The sequence below is a fragment of the Hetaerina americana genome, unplaced genomic scaffold, assembly GCF_022747635.1.
Source record: "Hetaerina americana unplaced genomic scaffold, ioHetAmer1.1.p SCAF_7, whole genome shotgun sequence".
Taxonomy (NCBI): domain Eukaryota; kingdom Metazoa; phylum Arthropoda; class Insecta; order Odonata; family Calopterygidae; genus Hetaerina; species Hetaerina americana.
Genome location: NW_027287316.1, coordinates 46032703 through 46050536, shown reverse-complemented (window position 1 = coordinate 46050536; position 17834 = coordinate 46032703). Strand labels below are relative to the sequence as shown.

The following is a 17834-nucleotide window of genomic DNA, read 5'->3' as shown; positions in this document are numbered from 1 at the left end:
TCCGATAATGTGCATTTCAAGGCAAAAATTTCAGAGAGTAATTTAAGTCCCCAAAATTTCAGAGTTTAAGAGGATGTCTCGATAGCTTAACTGGCTAAAGCACTCAACCGGACATTGATGGATCCGGGTTCGAATCCTGGTCAAGGGCAATGATTTTTACACTCTGAAATTTTTGCATTTCTTGTCCACATGGAAAATCCCATCACATCATGCCGCATGCCACACAACATTTAGCATTTTGAGGAAATTATCACAGGCACTGACATTCTGCTCATCCACAATTTCGAAGGCAACAACCATTGCAAAGATGAATATGAATAGTATAATCTCTGATGCTGATCCCATTTTCCATTCTAGGATGGAAACGTAAGCATACGCTGAACACCACCATTGCTAAAGCAAGTAGGAGTTCATTTATCTAAATATATAAACATTCTATTTATGGCTGAGCATCAAGTGCCTGTGTTATTTCATCACCTGAGAGAAAATACTTCATATTAAATTAAAAAATATACCCATTTTACGTACAATTAAAGAAATAAAAGATTGGACAGAAAAAATTATACACAAAACATGCTATTCACATGATGTAAGTGCCTCCACATCTCATTTCAATATGCAGTGCATATGCATATTACAGCCATGCTGATGCAATCTACCAAACCTCCAGTCATTCCAGTGAATAGTTCCATTGTAAGAAAAGTCTGCATAGTCTTGTCAAAATTGTAAGACTAAACTGTGACCCACAGGAAAAATCAAATTATAAGTTGACATTCCAAAGATGTGAAAGCATTTATACAGGTCAAATAGGGAGAAATTTTTCATTAATTTTCAAAGAGCACAGTTACTCATGTTTTAATTGCCATTTAGAGAAGTTCTGTATCGCACAATATTTAGTGGATCATGGACACAAGAGTGATTCCTACATTACTCCGTTCAATGGCGAAAAAGGGCATTTCACTGAACACGTTGGAATAGCTGGAGATTCTTATCCATGAAAAGCATTTTAACGTATAAAGAATATATTCCCTTAACCAATCCCCCTCTCTTAGATGTCGCCTAATGGCTCTGCCTCCCTCTGCACTTTTCATCCTCTACTACCAATTTCAACCCAAACAACTAATTGCAGCACTGAGCCTGATAATTCCTGCCCCTGCTGTCATTTGTTACCCCCACAAGGTTCTCCTTACTTGATATAGAAGACGTTAATTTCAATAAAATTAATGCCTAGGATATTATATCTAACCATTCTACCACTTCCAAATAAAATCCAGAATTCAGTAAAAATTAGCATTGCCTAAACCCATAACCACATTTATCAACCCAAGGATTGTTTTGTCCTCACCTAGTACTAAGCCAAGTGAAAGTTTAACATGTAAGAAAGTATTAAGGCATGTGAATTTCACACAACAGAGCAGAGGGGTCAGTGAGTTTAGAGGTTCGAGTTTCCTCTGTGCCAACTACTGTTTCTGAGAAAGATCTGTTACCCTAAAAATCACACACCTTGGGAGAAGTTGATGATGCCTTGGGTATTTAACCAGGGTCCTATGGTCATTAGCCCACCACTCTAACCACTAGGCTACCATGCCCCCATTGCCAAATTTAATGAATAAACAGTGTGGGCTTAGCTTTGGCTGAATATGGCATAGAGTTTATTCATTAGGTGTTGCCAAAATTAATAAATAAACTTTCTGCCAGAACTGGTCAATAGAGGGCCAACTCAATTGAAGGGTTCAACAGTATGACCAAGGGTGGTAGCAACTTTTATACCAAAGAGGTACACAACAAAAATTATAAAGCAACAGAATAAATGATAAGTCCAGCATAGTTCAGTTGCCCAAGGCTTGGAGATAAGTCACCAAAAATACCTAGGACACCTCAGTGAGAAATTAAAATGCTGAAATTTAAAGTTACTGAAATGTATGGAGCCCATCAAAATAAAGCTGCCATTGTGACACCATTTTCACAAATGAAGTATGCATTTACCTTGTTTCATGTGCTGTGGAGTCATCGGGGTAGATTTTAACTGCTGTTGAGTCATTTGAAGGTGGTGGTCCCTCAGAATGATTAACACAACCCTGGGATTCATCTGGGTTTGTCTTTATAATCATGCCTTTAGGTCCATGAAGTTCTTCTCCACCATTGTTTCTAGAAGAGAAGTTCAAATAGCTATTCCAATCAACTGCCAACAAAGATTCTCAGAACACAACATGTATTCCAAGACAGTCTTTTTCTAGTTTTATATCTTAATACAAAATATAGAAAAACCATAAACAGTGTAATCAACCTAAGGTTGGTCCAGTAGGTAATGGTAGAGTTCACCCAGTGCTAAGCCCAATGGCATGTGAAATTCACACATCAGGATAGGGGGGCCAGATCCGTTCCCTGAGCATGTTTTAGTATCCCAGGCAGATGCAACAGCATAGCCAAGAGAAGAGAAACTTGAGAGTGCAAGCTTACTTACTACGGGAAGGTAAGTTTCCTTTATAAGTGAAATCAACCATATTACCAGAATAGGCAAATGAAAAAACCAACTCAATTTAAGTTGGAAAGTTAAAGCCTGATAAAATTATTTTTATTAAACAAAATCAACAAAAAGTTAAATAATAATTCAAAATTTAACAAAAATATTGTTACTCCCATACAAATATATTAAAAAAATTGCATTGCTGAAATAAAAAATAAATTAGCATAGAAGTTGGCATGCAGTTACATTTCTTCAAATAAGATAGATCTGTCTGGTTGAAGTCTTGTTGTTCTCTCTACTATTGCCTCACATGATAATGCACAGAATATTATTCATATAATGACTCAACTTTGTCAGAAGAATGGAATTTTGCGGCGTCAAGTTCCTAATAAAACAGATTAATACATTACCATACAAATGCAGGCAAAAATAAATTAAGGGTTACTTTTACTTAATAACATTTCAACTGTTATTACTCACACCTGGGAAGCAAATATACTTCAAGAAAAACAGAAACTCATTTTAAAGCATGGAATGTACGAAATGAAACATTAACACAATGTAGATCATAAATGATTCCTCACCAATTTTGATTCTTTGGAAATTTTTTCAAAAAAGTTTTAACTATCTGATAATTCTAAAGATTTCCTGACAATGATTGTTAAGTGCTAATGATGTTTACATGAATATGATTATTATATTAAATGATTGTTTTAACAACACTTTGAGAAGCACAAAATCAGCGTTTCGCATAATTTATACTTAGCTATATTAAGATGTACCAACATAATGCACTCATATTCACCTAGAAGAATTCCCACATCAAATCTAATCAAAAAAATTTTAACCCGTTTCCTCTCAACTTGAAAGCATCTCCTTCAAATGCTTTCAAGCATAATCTTTAAGCATACCTGCTTATTTAACCTTTGTACTCTTTGGATGAATTTTGTGCAATATGTAAAGAAAAGTCTAAAATGTCGTTTTATTAAATGTCCCTATGTAATGTAAATAACCTTTTTTCATGTGATGTACACTGAGAAATTGAAGCACATTTTTTAGTTTTACAGTAAAAACATGACGAACCTGCCTATGGTGAATAAAGCAGCAGTAGTAGTTTTAGGGGAGGCGACCGACAGCTAAGGTAATTTGTACCATTAGGGATGATGGGAATGGAGAAAGGGTGGATAGAAACCCGGCTTTGGGATTAGGCTACTCTTAATGAAAGGTTCCAAAGTGTCTATAGTTTAACGTCCCTTCCGATGGACGGTGCACTCACTTTAAGTGCTCTCAACAAAGCACCTCAAGTAGGGATCGGGATACCACTGAAAAAGATGTCGCCTACTGGATTTGAACCCAGGCCCTCAGGGTGGGAAGCCAGTACGTGAATTAAGCATTATTATTATTATTGTTTGTAAGTTCCAGTCACCTTTGCTAAACTCATCATCACCTATCATTAAACCATTTTCCTTAAGTCTAATTCAGTTCGTTTACACGTATATTCCTTCCTTTCCTATCTCTTCAGTAAGTAGGTTTGCTCAAATTTATATCTCTGATGCTACTGCATTCCAGGTCTTTTCTTTGCCAGCTGATATGGTGAATTGTTTTCCCTTCCACATAATTCTGTTGACTTCTTCAGAGAATATTTCAGTCTAATATTCCTAGGCCTTATTTGACTCTGACAGACTTATTTCTCTAACTTCTAAGGCTACCACCTCATCTTTTTGATTCATGCAGTTTCTTCTTACATCTAAGAGGGCCCTGTTATTCTCATCATTAGCAAGTATGGTGTCCCCCTGCATCATGCATTTGTTGACTTCAGAAGTGAATGTTTCAATCCAAGCTCCCTACACCATTTTAGACAAATGGTTTCGCTACTATACTGGTACAGGAGCTTCCTCACCTTCTTGAATTCTTGTATTTTCTTCTTTCTTCCAAAAGCTCCCTAATTTGAATAATTATATATGGTCACTTAGTGTCGACATATTATTGTATTCTTTTCTTCCAGTAATGCAATTGCCTTCTACAGATATTTGTTACTTCTTTTGTTGCCAGCTTAATTTCCTCTTCCCAATTTTTCATCATTTGTACAACAATATCTAAGAATTCAGTGTGGTATTGGACATATTAACCTAGTAGAAATTGAAATAATGACCAAAACATAAGTGTCATGGACAGCTACTTGTAGAGCAGGGTAATGGGGTGGAAGTATGTATTAATATGGGATACAAAACCCCAGAAAAAAAGAAAAAGACTCATCATAACCAACCTTAGACACCATACTTGCTAATGATGAGAATAACAGAGCTTCTAGATGGAAGAAGAAACTGCATGAAACAAACAGATGAGGTGGTAGCCTTAGAAGTTAGAGAAATAAGTCTGTCGGAGTCAAATAAGGTTGGTTATGATGAGCCATTATCTATTTTTCTGGGGTTTTGTATCCCATATTAATACATACTTCCACCCCATTACCCTGCACTACAAGTAGCTGTCCATGACAATTACGTTTTGGTCATTATTTCAATTTCTACCAGGTTAATATGTCCAATACCACACTGAATTCTTAGGTATTGTTATACAAATGACATACACGGCCGTATTTTTAGTCAACTTCCAGCTCTGCAAACCTTTGAGGTCTCCAGCATGAAAAAGCATACCCCATTTGAAATCAGGGCCGAGAATTTTTGGGGCAATGTTGTCAAAATCACATGATAAATTTTGGTTTGGGTGACCCCTGAAAGACACTCAAAGATGGAAGATTGCTATAAATATGCACCACAGTCAATCTTATAACTGGGTGTTCCATGACATTTTGTCATCCATAAATTATGAGCTGATGGTGTTCCAAGAGTGTCTGCAACAACTACGTTGCGTAACTTCATCAATTTTATTTTGCGCCCCTACTCTATATTTATCAAACTTAAATGATGACAAACTCCCAGAGTCCCTGCCAGTGATATTAATTCACCAGAAAAAAATAACTATTACTTAACTTGGCATATTTGAAAATCTCATTGAGAAGATTAACAATTAAAGTTGCCAAATAAAATCATGCATAGAGAAATCGAGTTTCAAATTGTAATTTCATCAATAATCATCATACTTTGACTACCATTAGCTCGTGAACTTATAATGAAATGTCCCCAGATGGAAATATTATTGAAAACTTCATGACGATGAATTCCTAGTGGAAACTGGACGTGAACTAACAGGATCAAGATGACTAATGATACAGGAAAATGCGAATGGAAATTAGGAGGAAATTCAAATATAAATGCTTTCAAGTCTCTTCAAGTCCGAATCGTAATGACACGGAAGAGCAATCATCCTTAGCGCCAAAATGGATAACACTACTTTTTAATTGGCTGCCGAGTCGTCTGAAATTTGTTGGTATTACGTTAACCCTGATTGACACCATTGCAATGGTAGCCATTTATTAAAATTAGTGCAAAATTGGGCTTATTCAAACAGAACTGAATCACCCATAAAAAAGTTATCAAATCATTTTTAAGGAGACTACCAAGGAATTCGCATGCAAAACTCATAAGCACCGAAGGCAGAGGCTTCATTTTTACGGGTACCTGAACAATTCTCTAAGCGAAGTTCCAGATAAATGCTGAATTTAACGAACCTACAAGTTTTAATAACCAAAACCTAGTGAAATATCTTTAAATGTTCACTTGGCACACACAAAAAGGATCCCCTAATGGTCATGACCGTTGTCGAATCTATTTCATTCATTCGTTATGGTTGGGAGCAAACATTACAACTAACAACCCATCGATAGTCTCATGACTACCGCATACTTACTTTTTCCTTATTTTCCGACAGCCACACACACATGCTGCAGCGGAAAGCCCACAAATCAACGTTGTTGCCACTAGCAATGCAAGAATCCACCCAGTGTGATTCCCGTAACCATTGTGATTCCATAACCCCACCCAATCCTGACCAATATCTTCCTCAGCTACTGCCATTTGTTTGCATCACTATACAATTGAAATTACCGCAGTACACGGGACCAAATTTTTGAGAACGAACATCGTCATTTTCCTTTGGAGCAACGAAAACATCGGTCACAATAGTAAATTTGTTACCGCCAACTTGAACTTTCCATTGCTTGAAATCACAGGTTTCTGCTTTTCATTATTATTCACACAAACTTTTCGATAGCATGAAAAATACTTTCACACAAGAGAAATTAGTCATTCGATGTCGATCGCATTGGCACCACCCACTTCAGCCAATGTGCCTGCTGACGTATTTGGTAATGGATAACAAAGAAATACAGCTAATTCTTTAATGCTGCACGACAGGTAACACGGAACAACATTATGGTAATGAAACGATTCACACACACACCACCTTATGACAACAGTCTATACTATTTCTTAGCACCGTTGTTGACACTGATAAGGTGATTTCATTTACTCGAGCGTCCATTTTGAATTGTTTCATCCCAGCCCTCTGACGGCGAATAACTCAACCCCTCCCAAATAGGCTACTGCCACAAACGAAACTTGTAGTCCGGTATAAGTGGAACGAGGTGAATGAATGAGTCATTGTTAAGAAAAATCAAGCAGGATTTTATTAATAAATTGTGTACGATAAGTAATGTTGTCAGTGGATTTAATTTTTATAATGAAAATGAGTAAAAATGGTTAACAGTAAATGCATTATTTCAATTATGTAGGTACTTAAAAGCAAAGTTTGAGTAACATTGATGTGCAAGTCAACAGTTCATGTTATAATTTCAATAACAATATTCATTACAACCACTTCAGGATTTTAAATGTGAACTTCAAGCATTCAAGAAAGGTAGTATATTGGCTGATGGGCATCTTTCCAAACAGCCAGTGCCTTCATAATGTGAAAACAATATAAATTAAGGACGTAAAAGATGTGGTTAACACTTCAATCATCCAACTCTCCAGCATGGCATGCATCGCCATAACTCTTTCCTTCTTTACGCTCAGGATCTAGCTTTATCATGTCATCAATACGAAGTATGGTAATTGCAGCTTCAGTAGCAAACTTAAGAGATTTTATTTTTGATATGGCTGGCTCCAACACTCCTGCTTTCAGGTTGTCCCGCACAGTGCCTTCATATAAATCCAGTCCCAACCTACAGTCAGCAAGAAAGGAGCAAATTAAAATTCAAGTCCACAAAATAATCTTGCAGCCAAATCTGATATAAATTACCATTTGAAGTCGGTATGCTCCACTTTAGTTTGGCTAGAATTATGATAGGCACGTAGACAGGAAACCAATTCAGTAGCATCTTGAGCTGCATTGACTGCTAGAGTTTTTGGAATCACTAGAAGTGAATGAGCAAATTCTGCAATAGCTAGTTGTTCACGGGAACTCTGGAAAAAGAGAAATTACAGTTATTCATTTGTATAAGAATATATACCCTTTAAAGTCAAAAACTCCATTTCATGATAAACAGAAATATCCTTCATACAAACTAAAGGTACTTACAATTGAAATAGCAAAATTCTCAAGGTAAATTGACAAAGCTGCTTCAACACATCCTCCTCCAGCAACCACAGACTTTGATTCAAGTACTCTGCGCACAACACAGAGAGAGTCGTGGACTGACCTCTCCATTTCATCTACATATGAATCAGTTGGACCACGAAGTATAATAGAAGCAGCCGTGCGGACTTTTGGACTAAATGGAAGATAATTGAGGTAAAAAAGAAAAAAAAACATGAACAGAAATATATACCCCGAAAATAAGCAAATAAGAGCTTTTTTCGATGACTATTATTTTGCAAATAATTTTTCAAATTGCCAATGCATACCCCTCAATCAGAATCAGTTCATCATCACAAACACGTTCCTGTTTAACTTCAGCAGCTTCACCAAGGGAACTAGCCTCAAAACTTTCTTCACCTGAAAAGTAACGAGAATGCATATTATCATGTGTAAATGACACAAATTGATCCCAAAGAAATTGAAAAAGGTGAACTATAGGTTTGAATGGAAACTTACACCAAGGACTCTAAAATATTTAATACCATACACCAAATAGTATAAATAATTCACCAGTAATGACAACAATATATTAATTTTCCCAAATGATAACTCCAGTTCAAACTGAACCATATTTCACTAGATTAATCTACTATACATTACCAATGCTCATATTTTTGGAATTTATGCTACATTTGCACCGTATTTAGTGGCTTGGAAGATGAATTTACAGGTTGAGCATGTAATAAACTAAAAGCAGAATATTTACTTATTTGGCTCTTTGTTTTTTTTTCAACTTCTGTTATGTGCTCTCTGAATAATCAATCAAAATCATCTCACAATGACAGTGCTAATTATACTGTAAATAATATATAGAGTTGAGCAACCTGTATATTCCCCATAACCATCGAATAATTGAATTATTAAGGACTTGATCCTAGACCTCTCATTGACAGTCAATTGAGCTGAACATTGACAAGAGCCAAGCTAATTTCTTTTCCAGGTGGATTTCCATGGAAATTATATTTTATTTGTGAGAACAATTCATTGCATATATTACATGACCAACTTTTTTATTCAACGCATTGATCCTTTCCATTTTCACCTTCTAGTTTTGAGATGACAGAAGTGAAAAACAGCTTGATATAATTGATGGTTTCAGGCTTAACGTTATGGAATCGATTCATATTAGAAATGAAAAATAATAACAGTGATTCCACAGAAAATATATTTTGATGCACCCAGGTTTCGACATTCAACCTGAAGATGATGCTGAATGTTGACACCCAAGTCGTATCAAAATACATTTTCTGTGGAATCACAAAGTTATTACTTTTTCCTTTCTAAAAAATAGCTAGCAAAAAAGCAATATTAATGCATCATACATTTATGAGACCTCCTAATACCCAGTAAAGCAATTAATTAAATAGAATAGCTGAAATGATCATAGTGAACAATTTTAGCATTATGTGAAATATATATTCTCAAGTATCGAACTAAGAGGAATGAATAAGTTAATGTGACTAATAGCTGCCACCATAAGGTTACACTTACACTCTTCTCACTTAAAATCAACCATACAACACTTCATTAAACTAGAATATCAAAGAAAATGCCACAAATAAAAGAAAGAAATGAAAGAATAAAAAATAATAGTACATAAACATATTGATGTAATTACCTATGATCAACTGTGTACTTAATTTAAAAAAACAACACTGAAGAAAATGCCACAAATAAAAAAGGATAAGAAATGAGGATTTCCATAGACATATGGCTGCACCTTTTACATACATGCACATGCCTCTTAACTAATTCCATTAACTCACCTTCCATATTCGAGAGGGAAGTAAGATAAGTAGCACCAGTAGCTTTGGCGATCCTCTTCAAGTCAACTTTCTTGCACCTACGAACAGCCATTGCACCAGCTTCAACAAAATACTGATGAAAAGAAAATAGCATATCAGCGGTATGTATAAATTATGCAAATTTTATTATTTTCAAGGAAGTAAATCTCTTCTCATTGACTTCATAAAACTTAAAAGAATCAAACTTTTTGAGTCTTCCTGATTCAACCAGATGACTTTTTCCTGATGGACATGCGAAAGCAGAATTAATACATACTCATAGATGGCTGAATGACTGATGGTAAACAGCAAAATCTTTCGCTGAGCAGACGGTGGCTACATTTTAAAGCAACCATTGCATTATCCCATGGAGCCTTACCAGAAACTTAACATCTTTTTTTCCTTGTTTCACTAGAGACACACACATTCCATTCTCCAAAAGTCACAATCAAACAATGGAATTGGAAATTTATCTTCCATAGCTCAGTTAAAGTGCCAATCTTGCCACTTCCTTTATATTACTATATCCTTCACTTCCATGAAGTCAGCAAGCTCTTTCAATTTTAATTTTATTTCACACTATTACCAAGTTACAAATTCTCTCGTGAAAATATCATGAAAAGTATAGCAAAGAACCAATATAACTTGGTGCCCTATATTAAGAACTTGCATAGAACCCCAATTTTGTTATATATATTATTTGGCCAGGAAATACGTACATAAATGCCAAAAGTTTTGGCAGGAGGCAAAATTATCTACCCATATACAATCTCTTTATATAATATTGCTGTGTGCATTTCCCTGTGTGCCAAGTAATCGAGTGATTATATGACAAGACAGTAAACCATGAGTTTAATTTATTCTAATATAATGTAGCTGGTAATATTTCACCACCTAGGGCCAACATATAGGGAAGCATTCATATTGATAAAAAAATATGGCCTAATAAATAACAATGCAGGATAATTGTTCAAACTGATCACCAGTTATCCTTAAAAGATTCATGAAAATGTAATCTGACATATTCATCCAAAGAACAGATTTGATTAAAAAGTAAATGTTAAATATGTCAATAACATGGTAATGGTAATTCTTCCAGGTCATTTATTACTGGAACATTCTTCAATGATATAGGACCAATTTTTGAGAAATATAGTATTTAAATTAGGACCACATCCTGCAGTGCTTCAATAAAATTTGAGTTTTTCATCAGTGTAACACTTAGGAATTTAAATAAAAACAATTTTCTGAATAATAAACAATAAACATACCAAAAATATCAATCATTTATCAACCAAAACTGTGATTATCACTCAGAAAAAGTAAAAAATAATTGAGAATATCAGCACATTCAATTTTCCAGACCAAAAGCGAAGAATATTGTACAGCAAACATTTTCTGGGCAATGAATGCAGGATGGCCTTCAACTTCCAGGTTATTTCAGTTTCCAAATAAATATCTATTCACAATTATTTCCTTAAATGTCTACACAACAGATAAAATCACAAACTCTATGGCATTTTCCAACAAAATTGACTACACTCCATAGCAATCTAACAAAATGAACAGTGCCATATAAAATAACATAATTGACCCTTAATTTTTGTCACAATCAATTACTGCAAATATGATGGGTTGTTTATCTACAAATCTTCTAATAATACAGATTCAACCACTAGATCCCATGACCATCCTGCACCAGTGCACCCTGCCAAGTACTGAATATTTCATTATTTAATCAATTCTGAACACTGAAAACCCAAAAAGGGGCATGATACTCTAAGAGGGTTGAAAAATTAACTACTGACCATGAGCCCTAGATTCAAATCCCAACTGAAACCACTAGAGTGACATTTAAAATCAAAGTGATACAATACACCAAATATTAGAACATCATATGAAGACCGACTCCCGAATTTGGCCAGGCAAAATTCACACCCTATTATGCTTAGTTTAAGGAGAACTCTCCTCTCACCCATAAAAATCAACTCCGGGTTGATTGTTACAGGAAGACCAAAAAATTACCTTCAGACACAAATCATCAATCCCTCCAGTACAGAGAATGACATTTGTCCCAGCAGAGAGAATCTTCTGTATTCTTTCCTTAGTTATATCACTTTCCCTTTGTCGAATAGCTTCCAGCTTCTCAGGTTCCGTCACCAACACCTAAACGAAGTAAATATGTCTTGCATTAAAAGTACATTAGTCAAAAATAATCCCTCTAACATCAAAACACTACATCATATATTAACTGACAATTCCTAGCAACTCAGAGTGAAGCAAGGTTTTTTCTAAAAAATCAAATGGTCCTTAAATGCTGAATAATTAAGAAATAAAAATCAGCCTATCAATTTATAATCATGAAAAATTTAATTTAGCTAATACCTGACCAAGTGTGACAACATGATATTCAGGAAAGAGCATCAATTGATGAAGTAAATAGTTTTAATAAACAATTTAAAAATGCATACCACTGACATGCACACAGCATTTTCCAAGTCCGACACTACACTACCAAAGTTAAAAAAAGGCATTTTGCCAAAGCTGGGCATCATACAGTAATTCATGGTAGTTGTGCAATTTAAAACACAGTATTATTTTCTAAAATATGATGAGTAAATTTTTAATGACAAACTATTACATATTGTTATAAATATTAACAGATAAGAATAAAGAGATCAATTCAAAGACACCAACTGCTGCACCAATTTAATCATAGTCCTAGAATACTTCCTTACCTGTACACCCAATTTCATCTTCACCTTTTGTAGAGAGAAGTCCAAGCATGCTATTTTGGCATTGGCAATTCTCTTGGGCATAGCCTGTCCATCACAAAGGAATGAAAAAATAAAACCATTATGAATTGGTCAAAATAATAATTAATTTAAAATATTTTAAAGTTTAGCACACTTTTTACAGCATGTTACAATTAATTTAGGTTAACAAGAAAAATACTCAGTTCCATTAATTTTTTATTAATAATACTTGTATTTCGATGTAAAATGTTGTCATCAGAATATTGGCATAAACACTAAATGATGACATTATTCATGGAATTCCAGATGGTTTTAATGAAAAATATATTGCAAAAGAAATTTTTTTTGCCATAACCTTGAACCAGTTCCACCAAATCACAAAAATTAGTATCAATTTCATAAATGTTCTTACCTGAGATGCAACTGTGCAGTTTAGTGCATATCCAGGAACTAAAGAACTTTCCCTAGCTGAACGCCCATGAGCCTTCAACACATTCACAGATTTAATCGGATACAGTGACCCACCACGCCCATCACTGATTTTTACCGCCATTGCAGCATCAACTACCAATGATGCGAAGAAATCTGAATCACTGATATCGCTGTCAAAGTTAAAATACACATAATATAGGCATACAAACATTTATGCAACACTAGAACTAATTTCCTGTTGATCTTATCGTTCAATGCTTAATAAAATTTGTTCAACCAATTTATGACAAATTACAGGAAGTATTCAAAGAAATTGGCGACTTTCAGGAACTTTTGCATTATCAGGAACATAGCTTCCACATCCATTGCAGGATGAATCATCAGTGTCACTGCTCCTTATGATTCAGCCTGAAAATGATGTAAAAAAAAAGGGTGGAAAAATTCCTGCCAATACAGCAGCTTCCAAAAGTCAACCAATACTAGCCAATGATGATGATGTGAGCTGCTTATGTTTAAGTCACAAGTTGCATTATGCATGTACTCTTTAAGTATACTGACAGTATGTTTCAGAAATAATAAATAAATAGTAACAGATAGAAGGATACGGTCCAATAAGTTTGCTGGACATTGAAGTCTTGGCAACGTTCACGATACATTCCCTTCCCAAGGTGTCCACATTAACCGTCAAATGCTCTTGAATATATTTACAGGCTTCTCTGAAAATGAAAAGAGTATCACAAATGTTAAAAACTCTCCAATAAACATTCTATCATGCATAAAAAGCCTGTCGGAAAGCAGAAGGAATTGTGCACCTTATTGAACTTGTAGTTTTAAAACAGTCGTTAAAAGAGTGTTATCACAAATTATTTACTTAAGGATGCTTGGCTCATGTGATTATAAGCGCACCATCCCACAATAAGACAAAAATGATGGTCCCACTATATGCGTGATCCTTTGATGTGGGTAAAACGTGATCCTTGCTTTATGAAAATATGCATGCCAAAAAACACTGAAAACTTACGGGTGCCATGCTTTAATAGCTCACATCAATTATCATGCCCATTCAAAATCATCTAGTAATGAGCATCAGACCTAAGGGTCAGGGACCTCACACAATACAGCATTTTAATCAGTGGATACCTTAGGTACATTATAACCATGTTAGATGATTAGCGAATCAGGCAGGAAAAAATAGTGACCATATATGCATTCCGGTCACAAACATAATAAGGCACATCTTTTGCCTCGCAGGTGCTTCTGGTGGTCTATATCCAATAGATCCATTCTCCAAATTTCAAATAAGCCATTTTCTACTTATAAATTTTCCTTGGGGCGAAACAATACAGCTGACTAAATATCCTTGCATGTTGAAGACATGATAGACAGGAAATTGTTAGGCAAATGACTAAGGGTTAGGAATAGGATAGGGATGTTAGATGGAATGATGGAAGGAAGAGTGCGAATTTGAAGAGGGGATTACAGAAGTGCTGGATCTCGGGTTGTTTTGGTAAGGCAAGGGAATTGTCGCTGAACCGTTTTGCAGCTTGTGTCCATCCAAAAGCTACCTTATCCGGTAGATTAGCGATAATAATAAAATTATGCTGTCACAACCACACGTAACTCAATTAGTGGAATTTAGTTTAGTCATCAGGTTTATTGGTTAACAGCCCATACCAACTGGTTTATATAATAAAACGAGCATAGACACTACAAAATGTGGCATACTAATGAATACTTATCATGGAAACAGGATTATTTAAATTTCTTCGGAAAATTATCAATTACAACAAAAGTACAATCACGCCTATTACTCACTTGCAAGCAAGTCGATATCCACTTATAATTGAAGTAGGATGAATCTTTTGCTTAACCAATTCATCAGCATTTTTCAACAGTTCAGCAGCGATTATTACCTAAAAGTAAAGAAGACATTTTATGTTAATTTTAAAGCTATTGAAATATCCAAGTTAACCCCCCAATATGTTCTAAGGAACATAGAACGTAAGGCATTCATGCATAAATGTGGACACTCAATGAAGTATTTTGCCAAATGACGAGGCTCTACACTTAAGTTTTGCGTCACTGGCAGTTGAAAGTTTCAGAAAAATCTAATAATTAAATTATACGGATTCCCATGGTCAGGGTAAACCGTGCACAACCAGGAGCTGCATTTCTTTTAATTTATGACGCTCAATTCATGATAATTTCAAGCATTGAAAATATACCTGACCCCCGAAACGTTTTGCTGAATGGATAGGATTGATTTTATAAGATTTACGTACCACAGAGGTTGTTCCATCACCAACCTCTTCATCTTGCAACTGGGCCAACTCTACGAGAACTCTCGCAGCCGGGTGTTCAACTTCAAGCAGCTTCAAGATTGTCGCTCCATCATTTGTAACTGTGACATCCTAACAACAAGCATTCCGTGATGAATCATAAATATTTGACACTTTGCTTCACATGCTAAAACACCAAGTAACTCAAAGAAAACTTACCCCTATGTCATCCACCAACATTTTATCTAACCCTACTGGTCCCAAAGAAGTTTTGACGATATTCGCTATGGAGCAGGCTGCCATAACTACACGAGAAAATGAATTTTTGAAAAGTTAGTTTTGAGCATAAACAGGGGAATTCAGTGAATAACAATCAAAAGGTAATTCTGAATTCCTTAAACATGGCCGTAGGACCGCGTGTGCCGGTTTTGAGCGATTACTAGACATTATTTTACATGTAAGGCACTATTACTCTTTCAATAGCAAGAAATGTGTAAAAATTACCATTTTGCGTGCGAACAGAATTTCCTGACGCACGGGATCCCGCAAGGGACAAAGGACTCATCACGGTGGTAGACATCACGAAAACAAATCTTCAGAACGTGCTAGACCAATGCAATCGAAATATTCGATATTTCGATAGATTGTGGTGTGTGTGGGTGATGGTGGACGTCGATTAGAAATCATTTCCAAGAGAAACATTAATATTTGTAGTTAAAAATGAATAAAACATTCGAAATCATAAAAGTTAAATTTATCATATACTTAACTAACATAATACTTGTATTTAGCACCAATTTTTCTGCGAAAAATGACGGTCGAAATATGTCGATTTGCTATCGCCGGTCGAATCGCGGAAAAAATAATTTGAGGTTATTATGAATCACTTAATCAAGAGTAAGAATCATACTAGTCAAAAAACCACATAAGGTGTTCCAAGTGGCTTTTTCTTATATAGTATTTAATGTGACACAAGGAAAATCTGTTGATTAGTTGTTCCTATTTGTGTTGTTAAATGGTGTAGTAAAAGTTCATGATTTATGTTAAAATAAATTTTCTTGTATTTCAAAGTTCAAAAGTTTTTTCATTACCTCATATTGAAATCAAGGGCTGGAACTTAATTACAGGAAAGTCATTATGTGCTTTTTTTCTGTCACTTTCACCTTTAATGCACTATCACCTATATGATTTATACCTGTATAGGTCCATTTGGTGGAATGTATGAGATATTCTACCAAATATCTATACAGCATTCCACAAGAAAAGCTTGATTTTTCAACAATGGTCTTTGGTTCAACTTCCTCTCAAATGGCTCAAACAATTTATGGCAAACAAATATGGTATATGTTGCCTCTAAATACCTCTAGATTGAATATCCATTAAATGTTGGTTTTGTGAAAACTGATGGCTCATTATCTGACATCCCATGTAAAATGCCTATTCAAGTGTTAAAGTGTATATGAGTCCACAATCAAATCGTCAAAGAATAAATTCTAGGACACAACATGAATATTGAGAATTCACAGTTGAATACTGGAGTATCTGCCTTCTTTCATGTTAATGTCAATGCTAGAAGAAAAGAGGTTATCTAATTCCACCTTCCGATCAGATGATGTTTCTATTAAGCCCTATATTTTTTGGTTGGATCGGTTGATTCCTTCACCAAGGTGGCCATTAATGACGAAATACCGGCAACATCAATGGCACCAGTATAATCACCACTTAATTGTTCTAAAATTGGTGTCTCATCTGTTAATGTCAATATTCAATTGTTTTGTAATAAGCTGTTATGTAGAGGAATTGCATTCCCATGAAGAAACAGAATATCATTTTTTGTGAATGCTGACTTAAAATGAAGGTGGTGCCTTCTTTTTCAATTCTTGTGTGGTTGTGAATTTTTTTTAGATCGAAGTCTAAGGATGAGTGATTTATGTTCTTGTTATAAGAGGGTATTTTGATGACTTCTCTTATGTTTACTTATAATAAGCTTTGGAATGAGCCAGTATTTGAATGTGAAATTTCTTCTCCTGGTATTGCCAGTCTCTCTTACATAATTTAGAGTATATAAAGGCCACTCCTTGAATGTTTTCAGTATTTTTTAATAATTACTTAATTGATCTAATATTCAATTCTAACCTACCAGAGCTAATAATTATTTTTGTGATTTCAATGTGGATTTATCTCTTGCTTCATAAGAGCAACACGGCTTTTAATGTCCATTAAAAGCAACCATATTGTCTTCCCTGATTGGTTAGATTACATGGATGACTGAACACTCTGCCACCCTTCTCGGCAATATTCTTACTAATATGAATATCATATCTGTGCCATCTAGAGTTCTTAATGTTAACTTGTCAGGTCCACATTCTGTAGTTTTTAATTGCTTCTCTGATTTTAGTATTAACTCTTGAAAACGAGTCATGGTCTGAAGTTTTTAAATAAATCTATATTCAAGTTTTGATGGCTAATTTTAACTGTTTCTGCATTATTTTAATGCTCATTTTAAAGATATATTTGATGTTTTCAGGCTTAACTTTGAGGAAATCCATTGTCATTGAAGTAAAAAATACCATTGTAT

At 34.9% G+C, this 17834-nt stretch overlaps 2 protein-coding genes across 2 annotated transcripts in view; both read right to left on the bottom strand.

Annotated features, from left to right (window-relative positions):
- The window catches only part of LOC139696407 (uncharacterized), a 40253-nt gene extending 33357 nt beyond the window's left edge, over positions 1 to 6896 (bottom strand). The window contains exons 1-2 of the mRNA XM_071595156.1: positions 6275 to 6896; positions 1987 to 2148 (exon numbers count right to left, since the gene is read on the bottom strand). Of these exons, the coding sequence (XP_071451257.1) occupies positions 1987 to 2148; positions 6275 to 6441 (329 nt within the window). The 5' untranslated portion in view covers positions 6442 to 6896. The remainder of the gene's footprint in view (positions 1 to 1986; positions 2149 to 6274) is intronic.
- A 153-nt stretch (positions 6897 to 7049) lies between these two features.
- On the bottom strand, positions 7050 to 15865 carry CCT1 (chaperonin containing TCP1 subunit 1). Its single transcript, XM_071594933.1, has 13 exons — positions 15761 to 15865; positions 15476 to 15561; positions 15260 to 15388; positions 14793 to 14890; positions 13583 to 13693; positions 12958 to 13138; positions 12528 to 12611; positions 11815 to 11955; positions 9772 to 9883; positions 8272 to 8362; positions 7946 to 8138; positions 7667 to 7830; positions 7050 to 7589 (listed from the first exon to the last, which is right to left on the bottom strand). The coding sequence occupies exons 1-13, from the start codon at positions 15834 to 15836 to the stop codon at positions 7379 to 7381; spliced, it is 1677 nt and encodes a 558-aa protein (XP_071451034.1). The 5' UTR covers positions 15837 to 15865; the 3' UTR covers positions 7050 to 7378.
- Positions 15866 to 17834: the final 1969 nt, after the last annotated feature.

Bases quoted from the DNA above. Each gene is read 5' to 3' on its own strand.
- CCT1 (XM_071594933.1), bottom strand. From the start codon at position 15,836: ATGTCTACCACCGTGATGAGTCCTTTGTCCCTTGCGGGATCCCGTGCG. The intron at 15,389-15,475 runs GTAAGTTTTCTT...GCTTGTTGTTAG, and splicing joins TGTTGGTGGATGACATAGGG to GATGTCACAGTTACAAATGA. The intron at 8,363-9,771 runs GTGAGTTAATGG...GTTACTTTTCAG, and splicing joins TTCCCTCTCGAATATGGAAG to GTGAAGAAAGTTTTGAGGCT.